Genomic DNA, 20,138 nt, shown 5'->3' on the forward strand with positions numbered 1-20,138 from the left:
CCGCAATTTACAAAGGAGAATACTGAGGTTTCAAAGTTTGGGGTAGACCAAGATCAGGCAAGTAGAAAGTGGCTGTGGGTTGGGCTTTGAAGTCCTTGTTTATTCACTATTCCCAGCTTGTTCTAGTAAATCCACTAGAGTCTCAAAGTATTTTCCTATGATTAATGCTCCACTCTGTGTCAGGCAGTCTATGGCATTTTTCAGCGGTCAGAAAGTCCTGGAGAAGGTAAGCCATCTTCCCCTCTCTAGGTGCCTTGGCAGTGGCAGTTGTGGACCCAGAACACATCCTTTCTGATCCGACATCTTCCTTGCCGCCCTTGCCCGCCAGAGGGTCGGTGCCTCTTCTGAAAGCTTGGGAGCCCCGGTAGACTGCGCCTGTCCCATCTCTTTCCGGAGGGAAGATGATCCTGAAGGCGACCTGACTTCTCTCCCCCACGGAGCTGCCATTCCACAGGCGGCCGCCAGGGGTCCCCGCCCGGCGCCGCCGCGCGACAGTGAGCCCCGGCGGGCTGCGCGGCGCGCGGGGAGCCTGTGGGGGCTGCTCTGGAGCCCGGCGCCCGCCCGCCCCTGGCTCGCTGGGACCGCGCGCGCTGGCCGGAGAGCTCCTCGCGTGGATCCGCAAGCGTCGCCCCACCTGCCCCGAGCTCAGCCTTGCTCTCTCGCCCTGCCTGCAGCTTACCCGGCGGAGGGAGCCGACAGGGCCCGGGGCTGAAGGAAATAACCCCACGGTGAGTGAAAACCAAGCGAGGGGAGGCAGCGCCCCAGGCGGGCGGGGGTGCAGGGCGCACCTGGGGACGGGTGCAACAGGGAGCGGGAGGTGTGGACCCGCCGCCCCGCCGGCCGGCCGCGGGCTTCCGGGGCTGGAGCCCGCCTCGGACCGCTGCCGGCGCCTTGGCTTCTGGCCGGCCCCGCGTGCGCAATTCCCGGCAGGAACAAGAGTCCGCTTCCCACCCCGGGATCCGTGGCCTTGATTTTAAAAGATATAAATCAGTAAAACACTCCTTCTTTCGGAGTGCAGGTCTGCCCCCGAACCCATCCCGAATCGCGGGTGCCTGCGGGGTGCGTGCCGGGCTGTGCGTGGCGGGAAGACAAACTTTCGCAGAAGTGCGCCCGGGGCAGGGGGACCACGCTTGGGCGTCTGGGTCCCGAGGGAGGAGGCTCGGCTTGGGGCTGCGGAGGGGAACTCCGCACAGTCAGGTCGCCCCGGGCTGTTCCTGCTTCGTGGAGGTAGGGAGTGTACGAAGGACTCACAAATCCTGCAGAACTCTTGGGCCAACAACTGTCAAACATCTGGAACCCCAGCCCTTCCTTTTCCCTGCACTGGGGAAGAAGGTGAAAAGCCTTCAACTTTTCTTTGATTGCCCCTCCCCACCCTTGGACCCGTCTCTGGAGGGTAAAGAACTGACCCTTGGCGCCCGGCAAGTACCAGAGACCCTAAACCCCTCGGGATCGCCCCTCACTCCCCTTTCTGACCCTCCCCCATGCGCCCTCCCCACAGGGACCTCGCGACACAGCCCACAGAGATCGTGGCGAATGGCCTTTTGTTTCTCCGCGTTTCCCCTATTGTTTGCCTTTCCAACATCTGGCGGGGCTTGGGGAGAGAAGGAAGCCCCTCTCGCTGTCCCCCCATCCCCCTACTCCAGCCTCCGGGCCAGCTCCAGTAGGGGATCCCAGCTGGGGAAGGAGAGGAGCCCGACCCCAACGAGGCCGCCGCACCCCGGCCTTGCGGTTGCAGGGCGGAGGGAAAGTTGTTCCTGCCCCGCCTCCGCGGCTGCCTGTGGCCCAGGGCGCATTTCTCAGATCCGATCCCAGGCGCGCCGCAAAGGGCAAAAATCCGAGAAGGGTGCTGCTTTCGAGAGCAAGGTTCCGCCCCAATCCACGGTGTCCTGTGGTTGGTTCCGGAGGATTTCAATCTCTAGCTAAAGGCATTGTGGCTGGTCCGCCGCCTGGGCAGTGGGAGGGTGTCAGGGCACCCCTAGTAGGCAGAAAGCCAAGGTTCTGGGGTCTGCGAGTTTCCAGAGGCGGGAGGGCAGGCCAGAAATTCACAGAATGGAGAGGCAAAAAACCTAGGAAACCTCAAGACGTTGCCTGGAAATAGTGGTGTGGTGGCTCACTCGGGGGTGAATGTGGAGTTCTGACTTCGCGTAGGGCTCCCAGTTTAAATCCCAAATTCTCTTTCCGCATCGTAGAAAAAGAGGACCCAGAGGATGCGACTCACACCCGGCCAGAGCAATGTTCCCGCTTCCACGTCTCAGTGAACAGGTGGCTTGGGATGGCCCTGAATTCCCCTGTGGGTGTGCCTGTTAGACTATAGGTGGCCTGCTTCCCTGCACAAGTTAGATGTGTACACATGGTGTTCCTTCGTAGTGAGTGTACTGTAGATTATTTATTAAAAAACTGGAGCAAAGAGAAGGCAGGGTCCCCAGATGGTGCCCAGAGTGTCCTCTTAACAGTGAGGGGAGGCCCGGTCTGTGCACCTGTTGGCACCTATTACTATATTTCCTCGTAGCCTTGCGTTGACCTGGTGTTGCCAGCTTTTCCTGTGGGAAGCCCAATCAGTGCCTCTTCCAAGGAGACTGAATTATACTCTTTTTATTTTCCAGCTTTTGATCCCTCCCCAACCCAGGGGAGGTAGGAGGCTTATGTAGGAACACTTGTGACCTATGTACCCATTCAAACATTTTAAGTGGAAACTGTGTGCTTGCCTCTGCACAGTTCTAGGAGTTTTCCCCTTACCAAGTTAACAGAACTTTTGAGTTTCAAGAAATGAGACTGCTAAGTCAGGAATGTGACACACAGAGCACTTTCTCCAGTGATTTCTGGGTATTACCAGTGGGACCAATAAAAGAAAAAAAGTAAAATCTTTGAACAACTGGAAGGTACTTTATAAACATTTCATTATGAAAATGATCTCCAAGGAAGGATTGCTATGAAATGTAGCAGCAGCAGCAGAAGCAGAGAAGCTGCAACAAAATGGTTAGGAGTTGCTCAAGTACCCAAAGTCATCATTAATGAAGTAAAAGGACAATACTTGTCCCAGTCTACCCCAGGAAAGAAAACAGGGTAATTATAGGGGAAGATAGGCTTGTTTGGTTTCTTTAATTTTAGAATTAAAAAGAAATTTTTCCCAAAAAAATCATTGTAGGAAAAATAGAAAATATAGATAGGTGAAAATGAAAAAAAAAAAAGAAAGAAAGAGAGAGGAGGCTGTTACAAACATGGCTCCAGTGAACAATCTCATCTAATTATTTCCTTGGAATAAATTTCTGGATATGATAGCTAAGTCAAAGGGGCTGATGCACTCTTTAGGATATTTAAGATTGCTGTATTGTCCTGTAGGAAATGTCTGCCCTCTTACCCTCTCCCCACCAATACACAAGGAGATCTGTTTGCTATATTTTACTCCTCACTTACATTCTATATTATCATTCTTCTTCGTTTCTGGCATATTGATGGCAGGGGAGTATCTTGTCTTATATTGGGTTTTTAAAATCAAGTTGGATTAAACATTTTTCATACTGTCTGTATTTCTTCCTTTGTGATGATGTCAGTCTGTGTCCTTGCCTATTTTTCAGTGGTGGTGTTCTCCTTTTCCTTTTGATTAGATGTGCTCTTTATAAAAACATACTGTTCTGACTTCTACCCCTGCCTCACAATCAAACAATCTGTATTGACTGGAAATACTCAGCTTTCTTGGCCATTTTCTTCCCTCCTGCATAGAAACACTTAGCAAGACTGCAACCATGAATGACTACAATAACTGACATAATTCCAGTAAAGTTATTAGGGAGACCAGGCAAAGGCATTATTAGATAAATTCATGGAAAATAGCAAGTGTGTGTTTTCATCTTAGTAGCTTGCATGTCCTGCCTCTTTTACAGCTTGTAGTGCTTTTTTTTCATTTGGAACAACAACTCTGTTGATAATTGTTTTTACTAAATGGATTACACTAACTCATTTTATTTTCTGATACTTCTGCTGATAATCCGTATACCATGATCCACAGTTTGTTCTTGCTTTTTTAAACATTTCTTTTAACTTTTTGATGGAAATTTGCCTCACTTTTATCATAAGACTTTCTTTCTTTGACTATTACCATTTGAACCCTGCACTTGGAACAACCTAGAGTCTGAACAGCTTGGCAGCATGCCCCCTATAGCATTAGCAGGAGAGGTCTCCCAAGAGCTGAAGCAGGTACATTTCACCCTCTTTTGTGCATTTGTGCAGCCACAATCTCTGTTAATTCTTGCTTGAAGATATATGTTTCTGAAATGGGGTAGAGGAGAGAGAGGAAGAGAAATTTCATTTTAGCTAGGTGGTGAATTAATATAGATGAAGGGCCATATAAGAAAATTTAAGTAAATAATCTAGCTAATCTAGGTATAGAATAACTTGTAAAAAGATAAAAGACATGAAGTGTCATATGTTATTAGGATAGCTAGTTTAATTAACTGACAGAAAATATAGTCTTCTAACTAGGAAAATCTATTGTAAAATTTTTCCATATTATGACTCTAGGCATTTCATTTCAGGCATGTGAAAAGCAATGAATGGCAGATACCGAACTACTTTTCTGCAACATTTTCCAGGCTTTTAGATATAGGAATTAAACAATATACATCAGGAATGAAGAGTGCTCTGCATTAGAATCATACGCTCTCAAAGGTGAAATGAGAGAGCTTAATGGTCATCTAATTCAACCATCCAGCCCACTTCATTATGGATCTTCACTCAGAGTAATGAAATACCATTCTACAAACAGCATCATTTCAAACAAACCAAGCTGAGAAGCAAATGGGCCAGAAATGTCAACCTTTTTTCTCTGGGCAGGAGCGGGGAAAGGAAGAGTATTGACTCTTGGGAGCTTGTATAAGCTCTTTTAATGTGCTGAAGTTTCATAGAATAAACATTCTTGGCAGCAAGAGGGTTAAGTCATTGAAATGTTAACATTTTGCAACATTCTCTGCTCCATATCCTCTAATCATTATCTTGGTGAAGTTCAAAGGTGGTAGAGCAAAGCTAGTTCAAAATGGCCAAAGAGAAGAGGAAGAGAGATTAGAAGATGGAGAGGGAATCTTACACCTTTAAACCTGTCTTAAGTACTTTCTAACAAGACTCTTGGTCACCAGGGGAGGGTTGGCCTTGCCTCTCCTTAGAGAGGGAACGTGACTGATGTTCCAAGGCGAAGCTTCAGAGACAGCAGACATTACATAAACCACCACCAATCCAACAGAGGACAAGCTTACAGAATAGCACAATAGTCCTTAAAAAGAAGACAAAAAAGGAGGAAAAGGAGAAGGAGATTTTGGAGGGAAATAGAATTTTAATTCTAAAAATGTACCTTATTTTCTCCTGGGTAGTGCTGTGAATTTGTGAAGGTAGTAGAGACATCTTCTGATTTCTACTTGTACGATCTCCCAGGCACAGTGACTGTATTTCTTTTCTTTCAGGAAATTGACTATTCTGTTGAAATATCTCCAGAGTTCTAGGATGCTCACCTGGGGGACCCTAGCTCCTGGGTGCTTCATCTCATCTTCTTTCATTTTTTTCATGTCTTCGTTTTCATTCTCCTCTTCCTCCAAGCATTGTTTGAGGTACTCCACCTGCCGATGAAGTCCTATTTGGATTTCTTTCAGGTGTTTCTGTTTCCAGGTGGATTCAAAAATGTATCGACTGAAGATGTTGAAGGCCTGTATGGACATTTCATAGAAGGCCTCCTTGAGGTCCCTTTTCAGAGACTGGGTGTGTGATAGAATCTCTTGGGGCAACTCAAAAGCTTGGTTTTCTCTTAGACATTCCACAGGAAATGAATTGCTCATACTGCTCAGAAGTCTCAGATTATGCCAGGTGACTCTCCTCAGGTGAACATTCAGCAAGTTACAGTCCAGAGATAGGATGCCAGTAATGCAAAGACCCACGAGGAGTGTACGCCGCAAACACTTTTGAATCATGTCAGGCTTTGGGCGTGATTTTTTTTTCCAAGCTAAAAAATTCACAAGACCCAAAGTCCACAGTGATGTTTTAAGTACTCTTTCATGTTCCTTTATATACCTGAATATCTTCAACAGGAGGAGTTTTCTCATTGGTCGTTTTACAGTTCTCAGGGTTGCAGCCCCTTTCCTTTGCCTCTGAGGCTTTTTGGCTTTGGGTGACTACGCAGACTTTGGAAGTGCTATCTTTTTTTTTTTTTTTTTTTTTTTTGAGAAAAGTGAGCAAAGCATTACCATTGCATTACCTTAAATGCCTGGATGATCCATCTCATCACTAAAGAATCATCATAACAGGATTGAGGGAGAGTATTTCAGAAAGCTGAAAGCTGTGACTCTATATACACATTCATTCACTCAATTCTATTACATAAGAGAGAGGAATCCTTCATGAAAATATTTTTTTTTTTGGTACCTGGCCCTATAGTCAAACATCCTCTCTCATTGAGTTAATCATAGACATTGACCAAATGACTGTGATTATTTGATTGCTAGGTCGCCAGAGCATAATATAGTTTATGTTTTTCTGATCTTATTAAATTAAGCTTCTATATTTGTATATTTTCTCTTTTTGTTTGATTTTTCTGGATCTCAAAAAAGATGAAGAACAGAGTTGGTCAATTCAGAATGGCACTTACCATGTAGAAGACTAACGCGGTTTGGTGTTCTGTTGCCATTAGAACATGTTGATATTCTCCAACTGTCCTTTCCTTTAGTTAAATCCATTTCTGGCTAGCATTTCCTACACCTCTGATAGGTTTCTTGGAAATCCTCTAGGGGGTTGTATATTTGAGAATATTTTTCTGCTTCATAAGCTTCTCTCTTATAGTATCATACATTTTCTTTCTTTTCTTTTTTTTTTTTTTCAGATGTAGTGTAGACAGTATTATAAAACTTTTGCTTGGTTATCATTCCTTCTTGCCTGGTGGTTCTGGACTCTAAAGGCTTTCATTTGTTCCTGTATTTTTCACTGAGGACATATATGAGTAGGAGGTCACCCATTTTAGCCAAGCTAATTCATGCCTGGACCAATGTTACTGTGGTAATGATGGCTATCCACCATTTGTGGTTTTCGTTTTGTTTGACCAAATAATCTTCTGGTTATGGTCAAGGCAAATGGATTCCTTTCTCCAATAAAGTAAAATGGGATGTCATTACACAAGGCTAGTTTATTTTGCCATCTTAAAAAAAGAAATACATTAATTTTCAATAAAGTCATTTGAGAATGGTAAGAAGCCATGGTTCCACAAATATAACAGACTTTGAAAATTTGACTAAAAAGTTCCTGTCTAAATAAGTTGGCTAGTTTCCTGTGGTTGCCTATGAAAAGAAAACTTATTATATGTAATACTCTATGTGCTTTATCTGCATAAATTCTGATTTCACAGACAGATTTCTTGGGGTGACTTACTTTGAAAAATATTATATTTTATATAGGATTGGAGATTGATATAACCTTCCTAGGAAGCAAAATGATGATATGGATCAAAAACCTTACAAATGTGTATAATCTCTGACTCAGCAATTCTCCCTCTAGGAATTTATTCCCAAAAAATAATGGTGATGTCCTTAAAAATTTAGCTCTAAGGAAGTTTATCACAGAAAAATGGAAAATAATTTAAATGTTCAGCAATAGGTACCTGGTTAAGTAAGCCATCAGTATAAAACTTTAGCAAGCACTAAAAATTATATGTGGGAATGTATTTGGTCACTTGGATAGATATACTTTGTAGCTTAAAAACAAGCTTACATGGTAGTATATAGAGTCTGATACCATTTTTGTTAAATATAGACATGCATATATGTACAGAAAAATATCTTGAAGTATACATGCTAAAAATTTTGAGTCATGTGACTGGAAGAATAATGGGTGGTTTTTATTTTTGTATTTTTACTTACCTAGATTTTTAAAGTTTTCTGTGTGTGGACAGAAAGTATTTATTTAATAAGGCAAAATTATTTTTAAAAGAAGATACTTTTTGAGATGAGCTCAGTAGTACTTTATTTACTTGAAACATTTCCACTCTAGAGTATTTCAAAAGGAAATGTGAATTTTCCCTAAGATTCAGTTCCAATTATTCAATATGAGTAATGAATGTGTGGGAGAGTACTATTCTTGCAGGCTTTCAGTTTAAAAAAATATGTTTATATACATATATTTATGATTACACACATGTACACACACACACTCAGAGTTTACAAAGTGCGAAGCATCTCTGAGGGCCATACCTTCTTACATGCTTCATATAACTTCTGCCTAAAACTTTTTGAACTATTCCAATTAAAACTGCTTGTTCTGTTTTTGCTTTTACAATGCCGTGTCCTCCTTAACTATGGATTTTTTTGAATAGATAATTGCATAAGTATTGATCTCTTAATTTAGTACACACTCCCACCTCCCTGCAACTTGCCTGTGGTGCTTAGTAAACTTTGCACTAGTTTGAGACCGTTCAGTGGTCTGAAGCTAAGAGATTGTTCAGTTGTCTTACTATGATAAGAAGTTCTGCTCACAGGTGTTGGAAGAAGCTGCAGATCTGGCTATTGTCAACCATCTTGAAGTTCCGCATATTTTCTGCCATGTATTGTTTTGTCATTTTAGCCCTCTGACTCCAAATTTCCTCCCTTTACTATTTTTCCATGTCATATTCTCATTTACTCAAAAATGTATTTTCAGCATTTACCACATGCCAGTCACTGGCCTAGGCCCTGAAGAAGGAGGAATAAGGTGTAGTACACGATTTCAAGGAGCCCGGTGGTTAAAGAAGCAGGTGTGTTCTCAGTGTTTTAGGTAGGAGGAGAAATTCTTAGGGCTCTCCTACAGTATGGACCTCATTCCCATGTGCTTTAAATTTTAATAGATGCTGATGTTGACAATATTCATGACAAAGAAGGAAAGATGGTTGGCACTCATGGCTGCCCTTCTCCTACCACTAGGATTGCCTGATTTAGTAAATAAAAATATACAATACCCATGCAATATTTGGGACATACCTGTACTGAAAAGTCATTCATTGTTTGTCTGAAATTCACATTTAACTGGGTGTCTTTATTTTATCTGGCAACACTATCTATTAATATCATGCAATCTCCCGTTGACCTCTCAAAACAGAGGTCAGACATGACACCCTCTGCAGGAAGCCTTTCCTCTGCTACCTCTCCTCCTCCTGCAGAGTTGCATTTGATGGCATTTCTCCATGCTGGCTTTACTTGTTCGTATATCCTTGACAACAATGCACACTCCCAAGAGGGCACCTGCCATACTAGAGCAAAATAGTACATAAGCATACACACACACACACACACACACACGTGTACACTCACACGTAATTGCTCCGATTAGAAGCGAACAGTGATTGGTCATACCTCTGTTCTGTAAAAGCCATGCCATCTGAATTATCTCAAAATTTAATCAGAACATTGAAAAGAATGACAGTGTAAGGAAACATTCTTATCCCTAAATCTGTTTGTCACAGCTGCCTCGTCTGTCATTCGTGGGATATGCATTGACGTGCTATGTTGTTTCCATGATGTCTGCTCTCATTTCCCTACCATGTCCCGGGATCGTTTATGTGTGGTCAGGCTTTCCTCAGAGGGATGCTGCTTAGCAGGGGCTGCTGTGTTGTTCATGGAACTGTGTTGCGTCCGTGTGGATTATAAGATTAACAATAATGAGCAAAGCACAATTTGCTTGACAAAATGGAGATGAGACATTTCAGTCTAGACAAGAGAGCTGTGATTCAGCAGAGGGGCATTTGGCATCTGCTGGTGAGACTTATTGCTCTTCATGAAAAGGCAAGTTTCAAACCAGGCTGAGAGTCACACGTTGATCATTCATGTTACTCAGTGCATGAAGGTAAGTCATTTCATTGGGGTCAAAAGGCGATTGAGCCAGCAGAGAGCCCAGGGATGGGAGGACTTGCATTCAAAACTGGCCGTACTTCCCACAGGTCACTACAACACTGTGTGAGGCTATTTTAGCTCCAGACCAACCCCATCAGCTCTGGCAACTTGGTGTTTCACTCATTCTCACTGTCTGCATTGGGGCCAGCCTCAGCTGGGGCCAGCATGGTCCTCTGGTCCCTTTCCTGGCTCCTCTTACCTTAATGATGTACCTGATGTAGAAATTGATAATGACTACACAGGGAATACACAGATATGTAAATATCATGAAAATTCAAGCACTTCAGAGAAAGCGAAAGGTTTGCTCGATAGCTCAGCCTCACGTCATGCCCCTCTCCTTCCCTGCAGTAACTATACTTACCAGTTTGGCATGTGTCCTTGTTTGATATATTTCTCCCCACTAAACAGTAAGTTCTGTGAGGGCAGGTGCAACAACTGGCTTGTTTGCTGCTTTCTCTTAAATGCAGAGCAAGACCCACGGAGACTGAGAGAGACCTGGATCACTTTCATGGGTGGGGGTAGGAGGACTTGTATATATATTTTTTTGAGTGGCCAAAACAGAACTGTAAAACTTGTGATATGTTTTGAAGCTGAATCCTATAAGTGTATCTCTGTGACTGTATATACAATATAATTTGGAGATAATATAAAAAAGTCTACATGGTAGGCCCAGGATAGATGGCTTACCAGACTTGGCTTATGATATATCCAGTCTATCACAGCACCTGGCACATAGTAGATGCTCAATGATTATTTTCTGGATAACTGAAAAGGTAATGAAGCCATGTGTTAATGATGGGGAAGTTATTTGGAGGTTTAGTTCTTTTTGTGTAGGGGTATGAGGAGGACAAAGTCAGGTGCTGGGGAAAATTGAGGAGTTCACAGAATGGTAGGTGGCAACTCAAGTGTCCACTTAATGTCCTCTACTACTGCTGATGGTTTTTCTTTGGGATTCCCCGAGGCTGGTTAGATCATGAGCACTTTTCTACCTTTACTCTAGTGATGTTGCACAGTTTTGTATTGTTTGGTTGATTCATCTATTTTCCCCTCCAGATTAGAAATGTGACTTCTTTGGTTTTGTATCCATGGCACCTCTTACACAGAGAGAGTAAATGTTTATTGAGTCAAAGACTGCCATGTGATTTCTCATGGTTCTCAAGTCTGATTGGGTATTATCCTGTGTAGTAAAACTGCTGGGAGGCTCTAGACCATTGCCCCACCACCACAGTGCCACTTCTTTGTACTAGATGCTCCCCATAGCTGTCATTTTATCGTACCACTTTTAGAGAGGCTCTCTGAACAGGCTAATACCCAGTTCTCTTTTGTAGCCGAGCTGAAGATTATATATATGATAACTTCCTACATAAGAATAATTTGAGCTCTTAGAAAGAAAATGATCCCTGACAAAAAGAAAGGTAGCAGCACCCTGTTAAGTATTTAAGTAAATAAATACGCACCCTCAGTGAAACCTACTCTGTTCTGTGTTTTAGGATTGCCAGAACAGCCCCCAACCACGTCCTCATTCCCCTGTTGGTATCCCTTTGTCCTTTTGAGCCCTAATGGAACTTTTACTCCTGGGGCGATAGTAAGAATTTCAGATGGCAGGGGCGAATGATGGATGTCACTACCTGAATGACCTTCTCTTTTCCCGCTGAGTAGATGTGGATTTCTTCCCAGACCACATCCCAGAGTGCCTGTAGTCAGGAAGAAACAAGAGTGGAGTGGGTGATGGGCAGAAATGTACCCTTGTCTTGGATAAATATTTAAAAAGGAGTTGGTGTTGCAAAGAAGAGGGCAGTGTCTTCTTTTAATTACTGTCAGCTTGCATGCAGTCATAAGGTTTCTTGACATTTATGAAGAACCAAAAAAAGGCACTATTATGGAAAAATTTAAGTGAGATTTTCTTAGACTGGCAAAGGACTCATGCTGCAAGTTTTAGAATTTCCTTAGTATCTGAGCAATGTCTAGGGGTGGGGGTTGTGTCTGGGAATAATCTACTAGAGCCAGGGAGATTGGGGGGGTCTTCTTTCCTCCTGACAATACCTTTTCCCCCAGGTGGCCTGAGAAGTGATTTGGAATGGGCTTCCTGAGAGATGCTAGACTTTCCCCCATGTCTGAAATTAATTTATTTATGTATTTTTTTATTTGTTTGGTTTTTTTGTTGTTGTTGTTCTCTGTTGTATCCCTAGTGCTTAGTGCATAGCATATACTCTTTAAATATTTATTGAATGAGTAGATATGTGTTTCAGTATTTTACCTTATAGGTATATTTTAATTTAAGTTGAATATCAGATCAATTCAACAACTTTACATCTTGAAAGAACTGTGTAACTTTGAGCAAATCTAAGTTTCTGTGCTTTATCTGTAAATAGAGATAATAAGAGTACCTACCCCAAAGGGTGATTGTGGAGATGCAATGTGCTGAGAACAGTGCCTGTACATAATATGTGGTCGATAAATGATAATTGTCATAGTCATCATCATCATCTGTTGCCTACTGTGTTAGACACAATGCTAAATTCCAAGAAGACAAGGGCAGACAAGACAAATGTAGGTTCCTGGAGGCAGTGACACCTGAGCTGAGTCTTAAAAGGCTACAGCTGATGAGAGTTTGAATTAGGACAGTGATAGCAGGTATGCAGAAGGGAATTACTTAGGAGGTAAGATTGGCAAGTCTTAGCAATTAATTTGGAGTGGGAGGGGGTGAGAAAAAGAAAATAGACTAGGGATAAGCTCAGTTTTCTAGCTGGGTATATGGTTGTGCCACTAACCGAGAGATAGCAGGTGGGAGGAGGAGCAGATTTAGGGGAGCAGCTGGTGAGTTCTGTTATAGACAAGTTTCTTTGGATTGTCTATGGGATAGGCAAGTAGAGATGTCTGTCCAGCAGTTGGATGTATGGGTCTAGACTAGGGCAGGAGATGAATGTGGATGGGAGAGACAGATTTGAAAGTATCAGCAGAAGCTGTAGGTGCCAAGACCATAACAATCAGTGGGTCTGTATAGGGAAAATTTATAGGGTATGAAAAGAAGTGAGCCAATGTCAAAACCCTAAGAATCTCTTGTGTTTAAAGAGTGAGCAGCAGAAAAGGAAACTGAAGAGGATGGTCAGAGAGGCATGAGAAGGATAAAGATGGAATATTCTGATTGTTTGATCTGTCTCTCTCTCTTTGCCCAGATGACGCCACAGAATTCTCCTCAACACAACACTCTAATGCAGCCCTTCCAAACTAAGCTCCCTTTGCCATTGTTGATGTAGACCTAAGGCCATCTTACTGATGTGATACATGAAGCTCAGAGAGGGGAATTAATTCATTAAAGGCTAAGGTCAAACTCTTTGGGCTATTGTTTGTATGCCTCCCATGAAACACATCTTATTGCCAGGCATGTATCTGTGGAGTCCTTGGCAGATGTCAATTGGACTGAAAGCTGGCTTAGTTACTTTACTTCTTCCAGGTGGGAGTTGGGGGACATATTAGTTTCCTAGGGTTGCTATAACAAATCACCACAAACTGGATGGCTTTAAACAATGGAAATTTATTCTCTCGTAGTTCTGGTATATAGAAGTCTAAAATCAAAGTGTCATCAGGGTCATGTTCCCTCCAAAGCCTCTAAGCAAGAGTCTTTCCTTGCCTCTTCTAGCCTCTGGTGCTTGCTGGCAATCCTTGGTGTTCCTTGGTTCCTAGATGTGTCACCTCTGCCTCCATAGTTACATGGTTTTCTCCATGTATCTGTGTGTCCCTTCACATGGCCTTCTTATAAGAACACTACTTGTTGAATTTAACACCTACCTTAATCCGGTATGACCTTATCTTAACTTGGTTACATGTGCAAAGACCCTTTTTTCAAATAAGGTCACATTATAGATACTGGGAGATTAGGATTTCAATATATCTTTTGGGAAGACACAGTTCAATCCATGACAGGGCATATGATGCTGGGAACCTTGGTGGTCAGAGGATCTTGCACCATCTCCAGCATGTTGGAAAGAATGGCTTGGAGACGTTGAGCTAACATGGAAATAACTCTGTAACCATAGGTCTTTGTTAGAATGTGCTGTATGAGTAGCTAATATTAGTCTCAGTACTCATAAGTCTGTCAACATGATCAGCCAGACATTGTCTTTACATGTTCTTTGGTAACAATCTGTATAGTTATTAATTATAATAAAAGATACTTTTTATTTGACAATTACTAAGTGCCAACACTTTACATATATTCTGTTTAATTCTCATAGTTACTATGAAATGTAGATGTTATTATCCTCAATTTAAAGAGGAGGAAATGGAAGCCTAGAAATATTGAGCAACTTACCCAAGGTCATAGAGCTAGAAATCCACAGAATGGGGATACCAACCCAGATCTGTCTGAAGCCGCATTGTCTTTTATAGGACTAAGGTGGTAAAGGGTTTGGTGTAAAATCCACAGTGTGTATCTATGCATTAATGGTCTATTTCATTCCCCAGATGATTCAAAACAGCTTATAGAAATATAGATACTACAAGAGAATAACGAGTAGTTAAAGAAATCAGAATTGAGGGAAAATGAGATGAAATCAGAGGTACAGTTAGGACATAAGAATGCATGTGATAATGTCCAGTGTCAATATTGCAGAGGGTTGCAAATCTGTCCCTGGGCTTTCTACAAGCAAAGAGATAATATGATCTGTTAAAATATTCACAGTATCCAAAAGATAAAGCCACAACAAAACTGAGTCCTCATAGAGTATCCAGGTTTTCTGACAATAAATATAAAAAATTACAGGGTTTTATACGTGCCATGAAGGCAGTAAACAGGGCAAAAGAGTCACTGGGAGAGGTGATGGGTGAAGTGAGACCTGAAGGGTGAAGAGCAGTGAGCCCTGTGAAGAGCTTGAGGGAGAAATTTCGGGCAGAGAGAACAGCAAGTTCACAGGCCTTGACAGAAAGAGCTTGGGATATTTAAGGGACACGAAGGAGATTAGTTGGGATGGAGTGAAGGGAATGGAGATGTTGGTAGTAGGATAGGTTGGGACAGAGTAGGGCACAGCAGGCTATGATGGAGTTCCAATTTTATTGTAAGACCAATGAAAACATGTGAAAGAGTTTTGAGCAAGAGAGTAGTATGATGACATATGCTTTAAATAGACCTCTTTGGGGACCTTGGGGGGAGAAAGTTTGGAGAGGGGGCAAAAGTGGAAGCATGGAGGCCAGGTGAGAGTTGTGGTGGCCAAGCAAAGGTGGGAGCATTGGAGATGGAAAGAATAGGACTGGTTGGCAACGTGTTATTAGGAGGTTACTTAGGATGTATTTGGGTCCAGGCTAACATCTGGAGTCACCAAAGGCAGTTTTCCAGAAGTGCCATTGATAATCCATTTGCTTATAAGGTCTTTACTATATTACCGTGATTGTTTTTTGATAACCAGTAAGGATTCCCATTTGGCATTAAATCTTTAACTGAATGGCCTTAAACTAGGTTAGGTCCCTTACACTTTAGACAATGATATAAATATTAATTCTTTACTTAATTGATCTTAGGTTGGAGTTGAGGCTTGAACTTCTCAGGTTTGGCTTGAGGCTTAAATTTCTGAGAGTATCCCTTGGTGTATTTCCCATGTGTCCACAGAATAAATGCAGATTCCTGTACATTCTGACATTTAAATAAAATAATATGTTTCATGATCAATTTAAACCATGGATAATTATCTGTAGTCAAGTCATAATGGAGTATAATCATATAATTATGAAGTTAAGAACGTGATCCTAAGCTATTATTTACTAAACATAGAGGAAAGCCTGGAGCTGACAATGCCAATTCTCTACAATTTGTTTTTTTAAAAAAACCTCATAAATATCTAATTCTCAGAAATGTCTGTCTATACTAATGCCCTGACACAATGTATGGTCCCATGAAACAGTAGTGTTTCATATGGTTGGATCAAAATGTTCCTGTCACTGAAGTCAAGCAATGGCAGCCTTTCTTGTGTCATGGAAAAATTAAATAAGTGAAATGGATTTTCTATATTTCAAGGTTTTGAGCAATATTTTTCTTAAACTTTTGGCACTTCTGATATTTTACCTAGAGTAGAACTTAGTCTACAATGATATCTTACTTTTTGATTATTTTATGAGCTAGTGTCTGATTTGGCACACAAGGATTAGATTCATTATTTTTACAAATAATCTCATAATGATCTGTAAAACTTTCAGGACTTCCAGTGCTCCAGATACCAGCTACTGTAAAAAACACACCGAAAGTTATAGGATGGCCCAAATAGGATAGAAACATTTCTCACTCATGTAAAGTTTGGAGCAGGATACTTGAGGTGCAGTTGGCTCTCTTCCAAGCAGTGATCAAGGACACGGATACCTTCCCTCTTGTGGCTCTGCCATCGTCCATGTGGCTTCCAAGGTTGCAGGGCTTATCTTCATCAAGCTGGGGCAAAAGGGTAAAAGCATGGCATAGTGTGTGGGAAAGTTATATGGGCTAGGCTCAGAGGGGCGCACATCATTTCCAGTCATATCACATTGGCTGGAACTTCATCACATAGTCACAGCTAAGTGCAAGGGATGCCAGGAAATACAGTCACATGCCCAGGAAGGAGAGGGAATGGTTTGGTGAACAGTTAGCCCATCTCTGCTGTGCTTCTGATCCATTTGGAAAAACAGTCTAGCAATCAAAATGCATTGGCACTGGTATGAGTTGGCACAGGGATTTGGGCTGATTTGATGGGACACATTGTAGATGCCCAATAAAGAATTTTAAAAATCCCTTTGGAGAGAATTGAAGTTGTCAGCCATAGGCAGCTTTCTACTGGGTCTGTTTTCTTTTCTAAAAAGTAGGAAAAGAAGTACTGTTGAAATAAAAGACTTAAATATTTTTTCAAGGCTGTACAAATAAGAAGATGATTCATTTGCTATCTAAGCATACTTTCCTTATAAGAAATCTGTTTTGGCTAGAAAGGTACTGCCATTTGCTTTCTTTAAAAAATAGAACCCACGGGCCAGGCGCGGTGGCTCACGCCTGTAATCCTAGCACTCTGGGAGGCCGAGGCAGGTGGATCACTCAAGGTCAGGAGTTTGAGACCAGCCTGAGCAAGAGTGAGACCCCGTCTCTACTAAAAAAAAAATAGAAAGAAATTATCTGGCCAACTAAAATATATATAGAAAAAATTAGCTGGGCATGGTGGCGCATGCCTGTAGTCCCGGGAGGCTGAGGCAGTAAGATAGCTTAAGCCCAGGAGTTTGAGGTTGCTGTGAGCTAGGCTGACGCCACAGCACTCACTCTAGCCTGGGCAACAGAGCAAGACTCTGTCTCAAAAAAAAAAAAAAAAAAAAAAATAGAACCCATGGTGCTTATTTCCCATGGGGACCGACATGTAGGAGAAGATCCTGCAGTACCATCCTCAAATAATACTGCACTAGGCATTAACCAGGCATCAAGCATGGTGATACTAGGGCATGTATTATTTCACTTTATCACCAAAAGAATGCCGCAGGGTGAATAGTTTTATCCCCATTTTACAGTTGAAGAACCAAGGCTGCAAAAAGTTATACAACTTGGCAAAGTTCACACAGAGCTAAAGTCTGCCTGATTTTTTGTTAAACTGTTGTTTAAGTATAAAATAGGTGTCTTGAGTATATCATGTTTTTCTTTTTTGTTTTTTTTTTCCAAATAAAGAGGAAAATTTGTCACCTAATCATATCGCAACCCTAACCTCTCAAAAATAGCTTTTTCAAGAAAGACTTTTAGAGACTCCTGGCTTCTGACCAAATGAGTTAAACACACATGGGCTTCTTTTTCTGCCTGTGGAGAGTGAGATCCTTTTGCCGTCCATGTGGTCAGTTTAGACGCTGGAGGCTGTTAATGAGTCCCTGCAGTTGACCTGACATGGGGGACCAGGCAAATATAATTCCAGGGTGTGGCTGGAATTCATTTCTGGCTTCTGTGGCTAAAGGAGGAAAAGGCGCTGCTGTCTCTGTGAGAAGAGGGAAGAGCCGGGGGGCCTGCCGAGGTCTCCACGCAGCAGCAGACGTGGAGAAGCATCCCAGGGCCTGTGTCCTGTGGAACTTGGAGGGTCCTGCCACAGGGACGGGCTGTGGGCAGGACCAGAAGCGTCATGTAATTAAAAGAGGGGATGGAACAATTTTCCACATAGCGATTTGAGGTGCAGAAGTGTTCAAATCTGTTTTCTCGATGTTGGTTCCATGAAACACTTATTTTGCCAGAAACTCCACAGAAGAAGGATTTTGTGATTAAAGAAATTTAGAAAACCTTATATGTTTAATCTAGACTCACAGTATATGCTAATATATGAGAAGCCTCTACAATCTTGCAGTGATATACTGTTAAATTTGTTTAACCCATGATATATAACAAGCTTAGTTGACCATGTACTTAAAAAAAAAATCATACTTTTAATGTCTTGAGGATCTAGTGTTTTGGGGAGCATACTTTCTGAATCACTGATGTCAACAGAGCATACAAATAAGATAATGGTAGAAGAAGAAACCAAATATCCAAATTCAGGTGGAACATATCAATGCAGGATTACAAAATTACTCTTTTGCTTAGACAACATAACAGCAACAATGATCACATCATAATCTCAATGTTTTCTTTGGTTTAAACAAAAGAGAAGTGTAGAAAACTCCTATCTTTTACACCGTAAAATGACTTTTGCCCTCTCCTTCGTTTTTGTTTTCTTCCCCTTTCTCTTTTCTATTACCACATAAACTTGCTTTCATCAGATGAGTCACTTAAAATTATAAAGTTTATTCTTTTCAGAAGATGGGTTAAAATCCCATTGAACGGAAAATTAAGTTGTTAATAAAGTACGTGTTGTCACTAAAGGATGTTACGTAAATTTCTTGGGCCGATAACTTCATTTAATGTTTCTTTAAATTTGGGGGACTCTAAGTATTTGAGGAACTTCCTTCCCTCCTCCATCCATCCCTCCCACCTTCTTCCTTCCTCCTCTCCCTCCCTCCTTCCCTTTGTCCCTGCCTTTCTCATTTCTTCTTTCCCTCCCTCTCTCCCTTCCTTCCTGGAGCAAATATATGTTGATACTAAGGCTTAGCATTAAAACTGAAATTCACACTATCTCTTAATATATTTATATATTTATATAAATAAAATATATTTATATATTTTATTAGATGAATAAATTTATCTCTTATGTGAATAATGAGCATTAGGAAAGCTGAAAACATTTGAGTTAGTCACTCTACAATCTTGATGGCTTTTCTGTAGACTTAGATTGTGTAGCATGGTATTCTGGAGAGATGCAGATCCATAGCTCATGTGTTACCACTCTTTTCACAATGCCAGGACAGACATCACTTCCTGATCGTAACATGCAGGTCTGCCAAGCCCAGACCTGGCTTTCTCCAGGTAACAGCCACCATCTACTACAGATCAGCTGAAACTGGAGCTGTTTGTTTTCCCTGGAGTAGTGGAAAGATTAGAGTTTTAGGAGACCTTGGTTCTATTTTAATGAAATGTCTGACCTTGGCAATCAGCCTCAGTGGGCCCCATTTTCTTCATATATTTAGACCAGGTGATTTGCTGTATTGTTTTAAGCATCCACATTAATGTTGTTCCTCTGTTTACAAAGAGCTGTCTGGGGGCAAAACTTAGCATAGTTTTTCAGCCTTCCCATCTGGGACTCCATTTGATTTCCTATTTGCATTTATTAGGGTTACCTGATACCTTATCTCCCTCATTGTTTTTTGTATGGGTTAATATTTTAATATACTTTAATGTACTTTACTTAGTTTTAGAAAAATAGCCTTCAAAATGAAAAAATAAGAGTTTTGATTTCTTGCATTTGATGATATAGGCCCTTCTCTGATTTTATTTTTCTAGAAGTGCCTCAGATGTGTTCCCAGAGTCCCTACCTCTACATTGTTCCCCAGATCCTGCCAGGGCTTTTTGGGAAGTCCCTGCATGTGGATTTCCTCAGCCCCTGGAGAAGAACCTGATGGCTGAGTGGATGAAAAGGTTCTGAATGAGCCTTGTGTTTTTTTAATGTGATACTTTGAAAAACCTTTTCAGTTCAGATCTTATGATTTGTTGTTTGTAGAACATCAACATTTAGTAGTGGGAGTTTAAGAGACTCAGGCAAAAGACAGTGTGCTTTAGCTAAAAGGTATTATTATGATGTCAGTGAAATAGTTTCTTCAGGAACTTGTTCACAGGATTTGAATATCCTGAGTATATATTAATATTACAGAGAAAGTCATATTTCCCAAGTGTATTCCTCTCGTCCCCCA

General features: G+C 41.7%; 2 protein-coding genes across 3 annotated transcripts in view; one reads left to right on the forward strand and one right to left on the reverse strand.

The window, feature by feature from the left end:
* Positions 1–491: 491 nt before the first annotated feature.
* The window catches only part of MOB3B (MOB kinase activator 3B), a 178,052-nt gene continuing 158,405 nt past the window's right edge, over positions 492–20,138 (forward strand). For both annotated transcript variants that reach the window (XM_045562392.1, XM_045562391.1), the window contains exon 1: positions 492–728. The gene's annotated coding sequence lies outside the window, so the exon portion shown is untranslated. The remainder of the gene's footprint in view (positions 729–20,138) is intronic.
* Positions 5,343–6,083, reverse strand: IFNK (interferon kappa). Its single transcript, XM_045562120.1, has one exon. The coding sequence runs from the start codon at positions 6,081–6,083 to the stop codon at positions 5,343–5,345; it is 741 nt and encodes a 246-aa protein (XP_045418076.1).

Source organism: Lemur catta, chromosome 10 (genome assembly GCF_020740605.2).
Source record: "Lemur catta isolate mLemCat1 chromosome 10, mLemCat1.pri, whole genome shotgun sequence".
Classification (NCBI taxonomy): Eukaryota; Metazoa; Chordata; class Mammalia; order Primates; family Lemuridae; genus Lemur; species Lemur catta.